Raw genomic sequence first — 18,159 nt, forward strand, 5'->3', positions numbered from 1 at the left:
TTAGACCATTGTTTGCAATTTCTTGTTCATTTTAATGCCTGGTACAACTAAAGGTACATTTGTCTGGACAAATATAATGATAACAACAAAAATAGCTGATATGAGTTTAATTTAAGAGCTGATATCTGGACATTTTCCATGGTTTTCTTGATAATAACCAAAATCATTATCAAGAAAACCATGGAAAATGTCCGTCTCCATGAGAGACACTAGCTGGTAGTGACATTGAATCCAACCACCAACGTGACCAACAACTTAAAATCAACAGTCTCTCACAAACCTCCATGGTTGAACCAGCTTTTTTCATTGCAATCATTTTCCAGACATTCTCCAAATTTTAGTGGTGGCTGGTTTGGTGGTTTTGAGTGATTCCTCACCATGTCTGTAGTTTATAGAACAAAATTCTAAGACTCACCTCATGTTTTGGCTTCATCCTCTGTGTGTGTGTTGTGTGTTAGAGAGACAGAGAGAGAGACAGTTTGGTCTCAGTAGCTGGTTTGATATGGAGGAGTGACATTCAAGTGACAGCTAGTAACCAATGTTAGGTAGCTGTTAAGTTAAGTTGCATTTGCTTTGGCAATAAATAAACAAAAACATTATTGACAGTCCATATTGAAAGTTCAAATAACTGTAAGATGTTACCTTCTACAGCTCCGTTTGCTCTAACCGCAGTATGAGGCAGCTGCTTGGCTCATTTGTACCATGTACCGGTAACTAGTGAAGGGACAATGAAGCTTCGTGAACCATTTTCTTTAATGTTTGATCGCACTAGATGGCCGTCCTGGCTTTAAAAAAAAAGGCTTAAGCAACAGTAGTTGAGTGTGTTTTCAGCCCTTTGTTGATCAAAGAGAGCCATCTAGTGGGCTCTGTAAACAAAGCAAATGGTTCATGAAGCTTCTTTGTCCCTTCACTACCGGTAACTAACAGTCCGGGCTAATTCCATAGGCAGAACAGCAGGAGAAACAGTGTACTTTCCGAACCGGCTTGTTTATTGTCACACTCACAGCAGACATGTACATTGTACCGCTTCAGGATCAACTACCAGATTACCCATCAGCCACCTTCTTAAAGGGACAGGCTCATACTGGTAACAAATGTGACGCTTTCAGCTTGGCATTATAAGCGATGGACTCTCCACAATATATAGCGTTATGTAGGTATACATCACCAAAGTAGCTTTGGGTAGGCACTAAAGTGGAGGAAGGCAACTTTTAGAAAGGCCAGTTTGTTAAACAGTGACTAGGTGTTTGTTTCTGCTAGCGTTAACTAGCACATTAGCAATCCTAAATCCTGCCTTCATTTACGAGTCTTATGGGGAACCAGTTTAAGCTTAAACATTACATCAACAAAGACCAAGTTTCCAGCAGTGCCCTTTCTTAAATAATCTGTGGTTAAGTTATTCATATTCTGTTATTATAAATAAGTTGATAAGCAGCTAGCTAGTTAAAAAAATATCCACAATAATGATTGAAATAATCTAAGACCTGCAGTTTATCTTGTTGTCCTCTTTTAAGAGGTGATCTTAAATGTGTCAGGCTTGTGCAGTAGCTCTGTGGAGTTCCCAGTGTTTTAGGAAAATGCTCAATGTGAGGACGGTTAACTTAAGGTGCTTTTCATATGCAAATGTCAACATGTAACATAAGCTCTAGACGCCTGAAGGGGAAATTACTGCATCTAACCTTTTTTGTGAACAACTGTTGCAACCTGACATTTGGTGCTGATGCTCATGTAAAGTATCCTGAAAAAAATTGTCAGAAAGAAAGAAAGAAAGAAAGAAAGAAATGAGTGCTACAGAATCATATTGCTTTCATGAGTTTCAATGTTTTACCATAGTATTAACAATTGGACATTCTCCTGAAATACTTAGAGAAAGTGAGATACTGTATAATATTTTGCAATGTAATTGAGGGTATTCAATGTCTTTATATATCCCATCCCTTTTTATGGCAGCTACACTTCCTTTCATACTTACTTTCATTGTAAAACTGGAACTGCTTTTTTGATTGGACAAACTCAGCTGGGATTCACAGAAATAGAGAGAGCATGAGAACCTATTCAGGGTGATTGAGAGACCTCGGGGTCGAGTCACTGACTCAACGTCCAATCAGGAGGGTGTGTGAATCATCCCCTCTGCACTTCCTGTTTCTCTGCTCTGGACATTGGACTAAAAAAGGGGACTTCTGCTGTGTTCTGTGTGGGGTTTGAGTGATTCCTGTACATGTCTGTATTTTATAGATAACACAATTCTAAGACTCACCTCATGTTTTAGGTTCATCCTCTGTGTGTGAAACAGAGACAGAAAGAGACAGACAGACAGACAGACAGACAGACAGACAGACAGAGAAAGGCGGACAGACAGACAGACAGACAGACAGAGAAAGGCGGACAGACAGACAGGGACAGACACAGAGAGAGCGAGAGATAGATAAAGACACAGACAAAGAGAGAGAGAGACAGGCACACAGACAGACAGACAGACAGAAAGAAACAGACAGAGACAGAAAGACAGACAGAGAGACACACAGAGAGACAGACAGCGAGAGAGAGACAGACAGAGAGACAGACAGACAGCAACAGAGAGACAGACAGACAGAGAGACAGACAGCAACAGACAGACAGACAGGCAGACAGACAGAGACAGTTTGGTCTCAGTAGTTGTGGTCATTTCTTACAGACACTTAGTGAGAGAAAGAGCAGAGGACAGACAGAGAAGTGCATTTATAATCCACACAGGACTCACACAAGAGACAGAGCTGCTGGCAGAGGCTCAGGAGTGTGTGCACACACAGTCACTGATACTGGAGACGATCACTGACTTGCATGTCAGAGTGAGCCAGCAGTGTTATTTGCTATTCGATTCACTGTTTCCACCAGCACTATGAATGTTTAATGGATGTGTTCAATAAAGACAGGAAATATTATAATAGTAGGTAAAGCACATTGTGTTTGTCTATGACAAATTAATGCAGAAAACTAGGTAATAACAAAGGGTTCACATCAGTGCAGCAAGAGGAAATAGAAAAAAATAATACATTTTTACGCTGCACTTTTTGTCCAGTATCTTGTCCAGTTGCACTGGACTTCAGAAGAAAGGAGCCATTGAGCTGTAACATGACATCAGCCAGTTTGTTGTGCAGGAATCCCAGTCAAATACTGCTCGATAGTCTCCACAAAGGCATGTACAGTTCTTTAACTTAAATCTTGTATGTACAGTCTGAGAGATATATTGTAAAACACCTAGCCTACCATACATGAGCTTTGTTTGTCCTTGGAAAAATCCCAATTCTGTGAATATTTAAATATTGTTTGTTACAAAATGGACCATGATAGGCCTAACTAATGTGTATTATAGTAAACGGAATCTAACGAAATAATGAACTAAAATTATGTGAAAATGTCCTTGGTTTTCATCTTTTCAATTTTTTTATACAGGAACACATTGGTAAATATCTTAATTGAGACTGGGATGTCTACATGACTATGTGAGTTGATTGCCTTCAAAAAGTTCAGCACTTCACCCGGAGCTGCAAGAGTTAATAACCTTATTGGGGCTGAGATGGATAAGGCAAAGGAAAGAAATACATTTATTGGGACCTTTTTGAATCTCGCACCCAACAAATACCCCATTACAAAACAGCTGAAACTATTAAAAACTAAACTAAAACTAAGCATTTTCAAAAAAAAAAAAAAAAAACTAACTGAATTTGAAAACAGAAATTCACAACAAAATTAAAACTAATGAAAAATTCAAAACTATTATAACTTTACTCCAAGCTAGTTGTCATGACACAAAATCCTGCTGGTATGTTAAACTGAGATTTGAGGTGAGCACAGAAGTGAAAACAACATGTTAAAGAAATACATCATTCTGCACAGACAAACACAAACATGAAAGTGGTGGAACACACAGGAGGCAACACACTGACTAGTGGGGTTTGTGAGGTAAAGTACAAGATGACATGTCAGACTGAGGAAAACACAAAGTAACTGAATATCACAAAGCCCAAGTGTGGAGTGTCTGGCATGTATGTTTTTCTTCAAAAGGGAAATCGCTGTGCGTGTTAACACAACTAGTGAATGGATTTGATGAAGTGAGTATATTAGGATCGAGTGTCTTTCTCTGCCTGGTTCCCAGCCCACTCTGAAGCCTTCTACACTGAAAGAAAGTCCAACTATAAATCTTGAAGCCAATTACATGGCCTCATTTAGATGGCCAGTGCTTTGTGCTTAACGGTGTGTGTGTGTGTGTGTGTGTGTGTGTGTGTGTGTGTGTGTATGTAGCTGGCATAGGGCCAGTACAGGCTGTACTAGTCAGTAATAGTTGGGGTGGTACTCAGACATAGAGAGGGAGGAGAGCTGGCTGAGTTCAGACGTGGACGACAAATATTGGTTTAGTTTCAAAGAGTTCCACAGAGACTGAGGGGAGGTGTGTTTGTTTGCATGCTGGTTCTGTGTGTGTGTGTGTGTGTGTGTGTGTGTGGGGGGGGGGGGGGGGGGGGGGAGGGGGGCGTGTGTGCATTCATGTGGTGATTTTCAACTCTATTTTCCGCTTCTATTGTAAAAATGTTGCAATTCCCATCATGTGACATTGAAAAAAATTCTTAACCCCAGCATGAGCGTCATGTTGTGTTTACTCTCCTGATGCTGTGCGGACAATGAATGACATATTTCTTAGAGTTATTGACTTTATTTATGGTTTTCTGTTCTCTATGATCAGGCAGTAATAGCAGCTCAGTGTCCTTGTACTTTGCCCTCTCTTTGGCTGCATGCGAACACATGTAGCAGCATGTCGTTTATGAAAATGAATTAGAATATGGCTAAAGCTGTCCAATTATGTGCACAGCTGTGGCTGGGATTTTTTTCCTTTTTCTCACATTTGTAAGGACAGACACACTCTCCATGGCTCAGCACAGGAACATTTATCACAGCTGCTGGTTTTCAACTCCATACTTCTTTTACTTTTACAACCTAAATCCGAATCACAGCAAAACTGGTACTTTTAGTTTGTGTTGTATTTAGTCTGGTTAGCTTTCAAAGTGCTTAAATGTAAGCAAACCAAATTTAAAAAAAGATTTCTGAAGGGGCGTGTACCAAGGTGGTACCAAGGTACTAAGGTGACTTTAATTAATGAATTTCTTCTAATTATTATGGTTATGGCCTACATTTAATGAAGACCTAAAATTCAGTGTCTCAAAATAATGACTCGCTGTATTATTTCTTATTGGTCGGAAAGTTGGCGATGGAAAATGTAAAAGTTTTTTTTTTACCTTGACTCTGCACTGATCTTTCATGCAACTTTTGGTTGTGAAAAGCGCCCTTAGAAAAGCATAAATGCGCTTCAGTTCTGAGTGTGCTGTTGATGGATACCAGTGACCCATTGACCCCAACAAATTGTTGATGGTGGTGGTAGTAGCTCCAGGAAAATCTCAGACAATAAATATTAAATCCTGCACAGTCAGTGTTGGTTTCTTCAAACCATAACCACAAACTTTTTCTGACCCTAAGCAAGTAGGATTGGACTTATTGCCTCTGGTGCACTGATGTCAATAATAACTAGTCCAACTCAAACAAAATGTTTTATATGGACTTAAAAATGTAAAAATGATTCATGATACATCAGACAATTTCTGAAGGAGCCTAGACATATACCTGAACATGTCTTAAGTGTAAAGAATCATGGACATTGTGTTGTCAGCCACAGGTTTCTAAAAAAAAAAAACCACACTGAAGCTTGGATTGAGGTCGAACACTGATAACATTCACCACAATCTTTAGTTGTTGGAGTTATAGGACACAGAATATCAACCACCAGGACTGTCTGTGATTTTCACACATGTAAATGTATTTGTTGATTTCAAGTTCTGACTGTGCTGATAGGATCTATCAGTACAGGGACCAGACCAGTCCTCATGTCCTTACAACAAGCCAACAGAGCACATTGGAGACTAGGGCTGGGCAATATATCGGTATTACGAGTCATACCAATATATTTCAGAAAGAGATATGTAGTTGAGACAACACTGCCATACCGATATATAATATTTGTTGATGTTGTCTTAACTTATGACCACTATTTGTTTGCTCCGTTCTGCACACTAGCAAGAGCTAGTTCCTAAGAAACAAAGAGCAATGGTTCTGTTTGGAGGTATTTCTGATTTCGGATTGCAGATGAAGAGCATCTGAATCTTATGAAATTGTTTCAAAAGTTCGAAGGTTTTGAATTTGATGAAGTCTTTAAATAAAACAGGTTGATGATGATTTCTTGTGACGTTGATTTAAAACTGAACACTTTGCACATTTTGTTTAAAATACCAATATATATCGTATAACGCCATTCGGTCTAAATATACTGAGTTTTGGTCCATATCACCCAGCCTATGGTGATATATCTTTTGTATATGGATATAAAAGATATATCAATATATTTTTTAATGTGATATGGGATTAGACCATATCGCATATATCAATATAGTTACTTTTTTTTTCTTCCTTTATATATAAATGCTGCCCTTACTAGGGTTTGTCATATTTAGTTCTTTTGTAATGTTCGTTATTCTTTTCCCATATAAATATATTTATTTCAGAAAAAGATTGGCCTATTTTATTTCATAGGCTATTTTCATTTAAGATATTTTTTTATTTAAATGTGCACTTTATGGAGCTTTGATTTAAAAAAAAAAAAAAAAAAGGTACTCCTTTATGTTCACTTAAATAAACGGTTTCAATAAAACTACTTGTGACATATTTGGCTTTGACTTTGACTGAACATTTGCTCTCACTTTACGATAAAAATATCGGGATGTATATCGTATATCGATATTCAGTCTAAATATATTGGGATATGACTTTTGGTCCATATCGCCCAGCCCTATTGGAAACTTTGAGTAGATCTCTGTAAAGCAAACAATAAGCTGTTTTGTCTTCTTGTTGTTCTTGTTGCACACAGTACCAAGCCACAGATATTGTGCAAACATCAACATGTTTTCCCGTTGCCTTGCTTATCAACAGTACACGAGAACTTATTTCTTATGTATTTTCTGTCTTCTCCTACAGAACGTGCTGGCCAAGGCGCTGTACGACAATGTGGCGGAGTCTCCGGACGAGCTGTCCTTCCGTAAGGGTGACATCATGACGGTGTTGGAGCGTGACACGCAGGGTTTGGATGGCTGGTGGCTCTGCTCCCTCCATGGCCGCCAAGGCATCGTCCCCGGCAACCGTCTCAAGATCCTGGTCGGCATGTATGACAGCAAGCAGCAGCCCACAGCTTCCACGCCAGAGCCAGCCACTTCCTGCCCCTCCACACAGGTGCAGCGACCCCTCCCTCCCCTGAGCGCCTACGCCAAACCAGCACCTGCGTCGTCATCCGCCGCCATCGCCACTTCCTCTTCCGGGTATCCACTCAAGCCCCGTCCCTTAAATCAGTATACGTCTATGCACTCGGCCTACTCCACCCCCTGCCCCGCACAGCCCAGCCCCGAGTCCGTCTACATGATGCCCCCCTCCCACGGCCCCAAACCAAGCCCACAAAGCGTGTACCAGGTCCCCTGCGGCCCAAGTGGACTCCCTCCAGGACCCCCCAGCAAGGCCCCGCTTCGGGCCCAGAGACAATACCAACTGCCTGGGCAGGACATCTACCAGGTTCCCCCCTCTGTGGGCCCTGCGCCAGGCCAGGGAGCAGCCCCGGCCGGGGGGACAGGAGCTGGGCAGGATGTGTACCAGGTGCCCCCCTCCCTGGAGAAGAGAAACTGGGAGGGCAGCAACAAGCCACTGGGAAAGGTAAGGAAGGAAGGGATAGATTCTGCAGAGAAACATGACTGGATGGATAACGACCATGTTCTTAGTAAAGAGAAACCAAAAGAAGGAATTGTGATTGTTTTTGGCCGCCTGAGCTGGGGATGTTTTTGTATCTCACACACACACACACACACAAACTTCCTGCTATTGTCACTGTTTTCTGGTCTATTATAAAATCCAAATTCAAGGTCGTTCTTTGTATTAAGGTTTGCAGATATGTGACTATTAATGGATATGATCTGCAGCAGGAACAGTGTATCACAGAGGTTTGGTCCTTCACCTGATTATGCAGCTTTCTTGGTCTCAGTGGAGAGTTTCTGTTCATTTTTTTTTTTACACTTAATGGCTGATCAGAGTGATACAGAATTCTGTATAGGCCTGTTTTCATCGAGTACTTTATGAGTACTTTTTGGAAAGCGGCTGAGTGTTTCGGCTACGCCCACTAGTTAATTCCCCTCAGCCTCTATTCCCATACAGGAACTTTTGTAGCGGCTAACCAAAGAGTTTGAATGTGACAACAGACCGACGTGGCAAGCACCGTTGCTAACTTAGCGACTGTCGCTATATTTAGCGACTACTCACACCCCTTTAGCGATTCTTTTTCAAAAAAGTGACTGCCGACAAATCTAGCGACTTTTTCTGGTCTTATTGGAGACTTGTGGAGACTCGTTCCTACTCTTCTTAACGCAAAGCACTCGCAATTGGCCCAGTCCTCGTGCTGCAGTCAGCAGAGCAGGAGATGTTAATCCCTCAGCGTCCAGTTTGCACCAGCCTGCAAATGAATCAGGCATGAGCAAAATCGCCGCCTCAATTGTATCCAATCAGCAACGACTAGTTGGTAGCGGCTCAGTAGCAACTCAGAAAAGTACCTACCCTAGGCAGGTACTTTCTGAGGCGCTACCTGAGGCGCTAACCGGTGAAGTTGGGCGGATCTTGGGCAGATCCTCTCTCCCAAGCCACACCCATAGCAGCTCACTAGAGGGAAAAGTACCTAATGGAAATGCGCCTAATGGTTAATGAAGTGTGAGAGATTTTTATTAAACAGTTTCCATTATATTTCCCATGACATTACAGAATAGTGGATATCATGCTGACCAGAACTACAGTATATCCCTTTTTGGGAATATTTAACATTGCTGGCTTTATCAAGCAGTTAAAATAATGGCTTTTGTCATTCAGACATATAGTAGGTGCTTTTAATTTGACATGTGACAACCTGACATCTTTATTCAGACCTGACAGAATCATTATCGAAAGAGATTTGTTCATGCAGTATTTGGCACTTGGTGTGTGAGAGGAAGCGGTGACTCAGCAGCGAATGACTTTGATGAAAGAAGAAACAGGATTTGCTATTCCAGTTTTGCTTTTGCTGTTACTGTTGCCTTAATTAATGACCATTGTGAGCATCAGAGATACCCAGCCCTGCTTCGTCTCCTGTGAACCTCCCAGTTAATGTTTTCAGCAGTTTCATCTCTTTGTGCTCACATTTTGTAGCCTATTTTGAGCATTTTTCTGGATATTAATTTGTATATCCATGCAGTTGGCATGTCTGACAATTAGAGGTGGGGGAAAAAATCTATACAGCGTAGTATTGTGATATTTTGTGTGGCAATATTATATCAATTCCTGGCAGCCAAGTATCGATATTTAGCTTTTATGTAGCATCAGTATCAGTATTTTGGCCGTTATTTCCGAGGCTGTGGCAGGCTAACTTTAAGGAATATACTGGATATGCTGGTATCATATTAAACTAGAAGATCTAAGGAATCTATAGGCACCATGTGTGTCGGGAAGTTGTCGAAATAATGCTGCAAAGTTAGGCTTTCTTTATGTTTTATTTAAAAAAAATCAGAGCAGTGAAGCTTAAAGTTGAGGAAAGTTTAAGAAAAAGCTGCTGTTGTTGCAGTCCATGCGTGTTTGATATCAGTTCAGTTCAGTTTGACTGAATACTTTGTTGGTCAGTCTGTGGGTTTGACTCTCATTGTGGAGAAATAAAAAGGCTGATGTGAGATGAAGAGACTGAGAATTTTCTCTTATTTGACAAAACAATTCTTGATTGAATTTAATTTTGTGGACACAAAATGCAATTAATCAGTGAAATCGCAATATATTGTATCTCAATACTCACCATATGCGTAAAATGCTTAAAATTGCAATAATATCATGTCATGTCTGAAGTATTTGGATAAAGTCGTATCGTGGGGCCTCTGCTGATTCACACCCTTACTGAAAATATGAGGAGGGAAATGTGGGGAGATTAATCCTTTATTATCAGTGTTGGCAGAAAAGAAAATGAAAAGAGCTATGAAATAACTGCTAACAGACCATGGGACAACCGCAATATGAAAAGGTCCCAAAGGGGCATTTACCTTAATGAAGTTAAATCTTCACACTCCACATAAAGGGGCACACACAGGGCCCTGTAGGATTAAAACAACATGTTCCACCCGATAAGTAGGAGAGAGAAGAATACTGAGAGCTGAGATGCAGAAAAGTTCGAGAATAAAGAGACAGTGTGTGTGACAACAGAAGCGAAAAACGCTGACATAATAAACAGTAGGCTGTGTGTGTGTGTGTGTGTGTGTGTGTGTGTGTGTGCAGAGAAGAACCAGTGAAATAATAAGATTGTTAATAATTCAGCTCTGATCTTGTGGTTGGGTGAGTAAGCACTTTACTGTGCCAGCAGGTGACAGGCTGTGTGAGTGTGTGTGTCTGTGTATGTCTGTGTCTAAGTATCTGTGTGTGTGTGTGTGTGTGTGTGTGTGTGTGTGTGTGTGTGTGTGTGTGGGTGTGTGTGTGTACTCTGGGGAAGCCCCTCCAGGCTAGCTGTGGTGCAGTGAGCCATATGTGTAAGCACCACTGTGTGCTCTCTCTCTCTCTGTGTGTGTGTGTGTGTGTGTGTGTGTGTGTGTGTGTGTGTGTGTGATGAGAGCGATGTTGAGTCCAGCTGCTCCCTCTGTTCTTTAACACATGAACTCATCATCGCTCCCCTGACTGTCTCTGACTTCTTCATAATAAATTCATATGCAGGAACAACAGCATCTCTAAACTAAACTACAGAATATGTTGTTTGTCAAAATCACCCATAACAACACATATGCACATACATTTTGCGTGTCACGGTACAGATCGGAGCGTTCTTAAAATTGTGCATGCATACCATCAACCATAATTATACATACACTTATAGTTTGCAGTTGAAAAGGCTGCAATTTCTGTGAATTTTGGCTATAAAACCACTGACCTAGGTTTGGAACAAAAAGTTCCTGGTTAGGTGTTATAAAAGAGAGTTTAAACAGTAAATAAATGTACGTAAATATAGAAAGCAAAGTACTTAAAAGCGTGATGCACAAAACCTAACCCTGTTCTCCTGACGTTTGTTTTACCTCACCATCATAACTGTGTCCAGCAGTTCTGTGCGTAAGGAGTAATTTTAAGCCCAACCCTGGTATTTTATCCTAATATTAAACAAGTTGTTTTGGTGCCAAATCTTTGCAGAGTATTTGCATGTTTAAAACAGCCAGTACTATTTTGTAGGATGTAATACGAACCAGATTGGATACATTTTTGTAAGGAAACCTGTTCATGAGAATATGAAAATGCTTCATCATAAATTCAGTAGGAATGTGTAAGAACCTGTTACATATCAGAGTGGAATATATTAATAAAAAATAATTGACAGGCATATGTATCTGCTGATAAATCAGTCAGGAGGTCTGCACTCTCCAAATGCCATTCTAGTTCTTCTATAGAGCTAGAACATGCATGTGACTGCAATCAGACCTTGAGAGTAGCCTAAGAACACAAAATATTAGAACACTGTTCTGTTTCTTCAAAATGCTCATATTGAATGGTATAAAGAATATTACAGCTGGTAGCAGCATACCAATGCAGGACCCTTGCTGTTGTTTGCAGAGGCTGAATATACAGTATAATGTTGGCCTAATGAAGGGAGTTATTGGAAGTGTAACACTGGTGTAAATGGTGTCCCAGATTTTTTTATATATATGGTTACCCATGCTGTGTCACTACAGTATTTACAATGATGTATCTTTCTACCTTATATGCGGCATTTAGTCTCTACTTAAGGACAATTTCGAGGTACTTGGACTTTCCTTTAGTATTTCCAATTTCTTTTTTTTCCCTATATATGTACTTTTACTCCACTAACATATACCAGACCAGTCTTTGGTAGCGACCAGCATTTAAGGTACAACCCACCCACCCCCCCTCTTGTGTATGTGTGGTTTACTTACATCAATAATTTATTGAACATTAATTATTTCTATGAAGGATTATTATATAGAGATAAACATTGTTACATATTTATCACCCAGCCGCAGTGAGATGGAAGGCATTTTTAATGGGAAGTCAGAAAGTACTGAACAAAAAAGATTGCTTTCCACGTGCCGTTCTCGGATTATTTTTAACCAATTTAATATCAATTTTGGTGTCCGCCTATAAAATCCAGTATTGGTGTATGTGTGGATACATTTGAAAGGCCTCCACTGTGTCACCACAAGACAAGAGTATATGAATTAGGGTGGCCTTGGTCGTTCACATGGAATTTTTAATCGATCTATGTATTTCTTAATTTTAATTTTATCTATGACCGCGTATCCGTCACTGAACTTAAATTGGATAAAGCTACAGTTTGCAATAACAGTTATAAAACACACAGTTCAAAGTTCAAGAGTATTAATTTTAGCAAAACTAGCTTACTGTATGAAAACCTTGCTAGCATGAATTACTAAATTTAATTTGATCAAAAACTTATTTAAACACAAAACACACTTAAATATGCAAGATTACTGGGAAAACTAACCTCATGCCTCTTCGGGGGCTAAAACATAAAACATTGAACTCCTTGACATTATCTATAGAGTATAATCTCACTTGAGTTAGTTTAACGATCGAAGGAAGTCTCTTTTCGTCCTTTCAAAATAAAAGCGTCCATTATCAAAATAGGCTTTTGCATAGTACTGTATATATATCTTTTATTTTGCCCATGTATGCATCTTTTATACATACTGTAGTATGAATAAAAACATAGCGATTAATCTATTAATTGATTGTTAACGTTATAGATGCTGGAGTTGGCAGGTTTCTTCCAAACGACCATCCCTAATCTGAATGATTTATAAATTCTTTAAAATATTTCTTAATGTTTTCCATCAAGTCAGGACAAGTGATGTTGTGAGAAAGGCCTGAGCTAACCTTTAGTCATAGTTGTATTCAGAACTGGACCTTCTATTGCGTGTGTATGTCAGTCACATGCTTCATGTGGTTACATTGCCAGTGCCCTTCATTGTAATGAGTCGATCTTATGCTCACTTACTTCCCCTTGACTCCCTCTCTGTACAAACACACACACAACCAGAAAGAGGCACACTTCAGTCCTGCCAGTTAGTCATTACAAGATAAGGAATTCCTGCTGAGGGCAGAATCCACTCACACACACACACACACGCACTCCCTCTTTCTCTTTCTCTTTCACCCACGCATCCGCACAGATGAGCAGTAATTGAAAAGTGATGAAAACTGCGGCGTTTGTTTCAGCGCGGAGAGGGAATGACGGAGGAGCCGAGCACAGAGGCAGAGGGAGCTCCAGCTGCACGGTCTCAGCTGCTGAGGAAGGCTCCAGCACGGCTTTACACGCCAAATGCCCCTTTGTAGGACTGTTCAGGCAGACAGCAACACACAGCAGTCAGTCTGTCTGTCTGTCTGTCTGTCTGTCTGTCTGTCTGTCCAGACTTCCCTGCAAATATCACACATATGACTGTCTGCACCCCGCACACACTGACAGAGGTAATGTGACGGGGTTTACAAAGTACCAGAAAAATATACTACAAAATACAAAAGCTGTGGTGGAATCTCACTAAGTACATTTACTCAAGTACTGTACTTAAGTACAATTTTGAGTGTACTTTACTTAAGTATTTCTATTTTATGTAACTTTATATTTCTACTCCACTACATTTTGAGCCAAATATTGTACTTTTTAGTCCACTACATTTAGCTGACAGCAAAAACATTATCAATTTAAAGTGATTAGACTTTTTTTTTTTGTTAATTAAATCCCATAACAGTATTTAGTAGTTAAAATTCAATCTATGTTTAGGAAATGTAAATGTTGCTTATATAAATGCATCAATACAAATATTGCAATAATATATTTAGAATATATATAACAATCTTGAGTTCATTCTGCATAACAACTACTTTTACTTTTGGTACTTTAAGTACATTTTGATGCTGATACTTTTGTACTTTTACTTCAGTAAGTTTCGAATGCAGGACTTTTACTTGTAGTGGAGTAATAATATCACAGTGTGGTATTAGTACTTTTACTTAAGTAAGGGATATGAATACTTCTTAAGTATTCATAGTAAAGTAAAGTTTTGAATGCAGATTCAGTTACTAGTTACTTTACAGGTTTAAGATTTAACATGAAAAAATATGATCAATTTAAAATGATTGCGCATGTTTATAAATGAAACCAGATAACACTATATTAGGTAGTTAAAATTAGCCTTACCCTGACAACAAGTAAAATACTGCTTGCAGAAATGCATAAAAAATAATAATCCAATAATATATTTTGAATATATAAAACAATCTGGAAGCAATAAGGAATACTCACTTTTGCTACTTTAAGTACATTTTGATGCTGATACTTTTGTACTTTTACTTCAGTAAATTTTGAATGCAGTACTTTTACTTGTAGTGGAGTCATTTCACAGTGTGGTATTAGTACTTTTTCCACCACTGTACAAAATTCACTCAAGATGTTTTTTTCTTGGTTCAACAACACAGGAAACTTGAACCAGTGGATTTGTTTTTGACAAACAGGTGACTAAAGCCTCCAGAGCCTGGCAAGTGTCTGGAGACACATGGATTATAATTCACACCCTCCAGTTAAACATTTGTGTGCATGAAAGAATTTAAAGAATTTAAATTATATTGAATTAAATTATTAACTTGGCTTAAAATTTGACCTTAGACATTGTAGTTTTTAAAATAATTCTTACCTCTTTCATATTATTTCAGGAGCTCTTAACTCCACCTCACAGACTTCAACAGCATATTCAGTGTCATTGACCTGGTTTATGTTCAGTGGTGAAGGTTTTCATTTGGTTTGGTTTGTGTCCATACTGGGCTTCATGAAGCGCACCAAGCATTGTAAACAAATTTCCTTTGACTATTGGACAGAATATGTGAGCAAAAGAGCTGCCACTTTTTTAAAGAGTGTTTTTACTTTACAGCTGAATTAGTCACCATTCTGTTAGTAAACTATATGAAGACTTTGTAAGATCTCATATTTTTGACCCACTGCACCTATTTTTAGTGTCACCATGTCTCAAGATCTTGGCTGTTAGGACTGATAGCAATGACAAAAACAAGTTATAATATTTTGTTGTTATTGTGTATGCGTCCTGTGATCGTTTGACCATATTTCGATAAGAGCCTTCACTTCATCATTAGACCACATCTGTCCATGAGACATTTTTCACTGCGTTCTCACCTGCAGAAAACAGAACTCTGGTGCACTTGGAAGTGAACCGAGACCCCTGTTTTTTTATGGAACAGAGTTTGGTTCTTTGGTCTGTGCCAGAGTTTGTTTGAGCGTTCACACCAGCAAAATCCAAACAGTCTCTCTGACAAAATGCACCAGGGTTCATTTCAATTAAACCAGACTGCTCAGGTGTGAATGGCCCCTTAGTCTTACAGGATCTCACTATGGGACTAAAAGGTTGTATCTGGATGGAGATTATTAAAATAATGTATGTATTTAAAAAAAAAAGAAGAGTACCCTGGTTTTCACCCTACATGTTTTTAAAGCACCAATGTATTAATATGTGTGCGCGCGCGTGTGTGTGTGTGTGTGTGTGTGCGTGTGTGTGTGTGCGTGTGCGTGTGTGTGTGCGTGTGCGTGTGCGTGCGTGAGATTCAGGAGGTCAAGCATCAGTTGTAGCTGACACAGCTGTCATCAGAGGCATTGATGTGCCATCAGCCACGTGCCACACAGACTCCCAGCTTAACACTCGAACACCACACAGGAACAGCTGAAGACCATCAGTGTGTGTGTACAAAAAAACCCAGAATGCATCAAATTCAGAATTTATAGAGTGGTTTTCAATTGAATATATGTAACAATGGATTAGCAAATTATCACTTTTTAAGATTATTTTTAGGCAACATCCCAACTTCTCTAAATGCTGGTTGCATGTGTGTGATGAAATAGTGTTTAAAATGTGTGGGCTCCATCTGAAGACTGTGGCAGCCCGCCATAGTTGAATCTGTCCCGCCATAGTTTAATTTGCCGCACTAACATTTCAAGCTTATGACTCAAAACCGACAGTTTTATTAGGCCATGTTATTTTCGGTTCTAATAAAATAGTTTTGATTAACAAGTTGCTATTCACAACAGAGTGTTCATTTTACATGTAGAAAAATGACACTTTCACTAGACTTTATTATAGAACATATTTCAGGCTGCCCTCCCAAGACAGAAATATAAATAATCAAAAATGTGAATAATCTAAATAATATGATTTCATGAGACAAAATGGAATCTGTTTTATGGCATGATAACTCTGTGTGTGTGAGTGTGTGTGTGTGTGTGTGTGTGTGTGTGTGTGTGTGTGTGTGTGTGTGTGTGTGTGTTCTACATTCTGGACCATGCTGAGAGATTAACTGGAGACTAATGAAGTCAACACGGCTGTCTGGCACACTCCCACACATTTGTGTTCCACACACACACACACACACACTATAATATATGTTTAAACTCACTGTGATTCTTGTTGGTCCTGATCACCAACCACAAAAATGTGAAGAGAAAAAAAAGGGCCAAAATGAATAAGAGAGAGTTGGAGATACAGCCTGAGAATACCATGCCCACTATGTGGAAAAAAGCACTTAAAGGATGCATTTACATGTAATTTATCTGAATCCTATACAGTACAGCCTACAGCATGTCTCTGCCAGCTAGAGTTGAATCTAGTGCAGTCACTACTTTTTCATTTTTTGCCAAGTTTCTCCAAAAACAGAGTTAATCTCTCAGTTTTGTTGTGTATTTCTGTTTTCACAACACATCAATAAAAAATTACCAACACACAAAGCTTTAAAGAGATATGACGAGATGCACAGACACACACTGCAGCATCAAGTCAACCCAACACTCCCTTATATGTGCTGTAGCTATAACACCAACAAAATGCATTATATCATGGCATATTCAATGCTGTTTTCATCATCGTCCCATAACCCAGAGGAGAGGCAGTCCATCTGGATTTTGCCAGAATTGCCAGACAGCCAGTCTGATCACACACACACACACACACACACACACACACACACACACACACACACACACACACACAAACACACACAGTTATGCCATGTGGTGTTAGAATCCATTTCGGTGGGGGGTATAGTATGTCAGTTCTCTCTTGGAGACATCCCCCCCACACACACACACACTAATCTGTTAATACCCCTGCACTTCTGCTTGATGCATCTGTGTGTGTGTGTGTGTGTGTGTGTGTGTGTGTGTTTGCGTGTGTGTGTGTGTGTGTGTGTGTGTGTGTGTCCACATGCTCCACATAGCTGGCATGGCATTCTCAGGCTGTGTCTCCAACTCTCTCTCATTCATTTTTCGTCCCTTTTTTTTCTTCACATCTTTGTGGTTAGTGATCAGGACCAACAAGGACCACAGTCAGTTTAAACATCTGTAACAGTAACCTTTCCAGACATATAGTACTGTGGGTGGTTGCTCCTCACAATACACAAATCACATTTAAAGTGTTGTTCACCCAAGAACACAAGTACCAATGGTCGTATCTAGCCAAATGGGTTTATTGTAAAATATCTTCTGCCTCCATCCAGTGGATTTGAAGGATTTTATTTGTGTTGCTCAAAGCATAGAAAAGCAGCATTTCCTCCCAGAGACTCAGCATGATCAATCTCTGTTTATGGCTGACTGCCGTACACACAGGTGTGTATGTGACTGAGTGAGTTACCTACTTTGTTTTAGGGGGTTCGTCCGCTCTCCTCTTCTACTTCTGCAGCATGTGTCTGTTTTTAAACATGTTGTCCTTGGTGCCTTACGGACAGTATTTTTACTTCACTCATTTAATTTCCAAGGTAATTATGAGGGCCCAAGCACCCAGTGGTGCAAAAGAACTATTGTTCCTCTGGGAGTGAGAGGTGAATGGTGCGTATATGTTCTGTCCACAATGACTCAGTCTTCCATAGCATTAAGTGACACAAATATCGCACTGTATATGTGTTTTGAACATATTAACCACATGTTAATTAATTAATCAAGGTTCTCAGTCCTTCTGTGAGCTCCCCTTCACT

General features: G+C 39.6%; 1 protein-coding gene across 2 annotated transcripts in view; it reads left to right on the top strand.

Moving 5' to 3' along the window:
- The window catches only part of bcar1 (BCAR1 scaffold protein, Cas family member), a 101,186-nt gene that overhangs the window by 61,513 nt on the left and 21,514 nt on the right, over positions 1–18,159 (top strand). For both annotated transcript variants that reach the window (XM_059335060.1, XM_059335059.1), the window contains exon 2: positions 7,054–7,776. In XM_059335060.1, the coding sequence (XP_059191043.1) occupies positions 7,054–7,776 (723 nt within the window). The remainder of the gene's footprint in view (positions 1–7,053; positions 7,777–18,159) is intronic.

Source organism: Centropristis striata, chromosome 6 (assembly GCF_030273125.1).
Source record: "Centropristis striata isolate RG_2023a ecotype Rhode Island chromosome 6, C.striata_1.0, whole genome shotgun sequence".
In the NCBI taxonomy this organism is placed as follows: Eukaryota; Metazoa; Chordata; class Actinopteri; order Perciformes; family Serranidae; genus Centropristis; species Centropristis striata.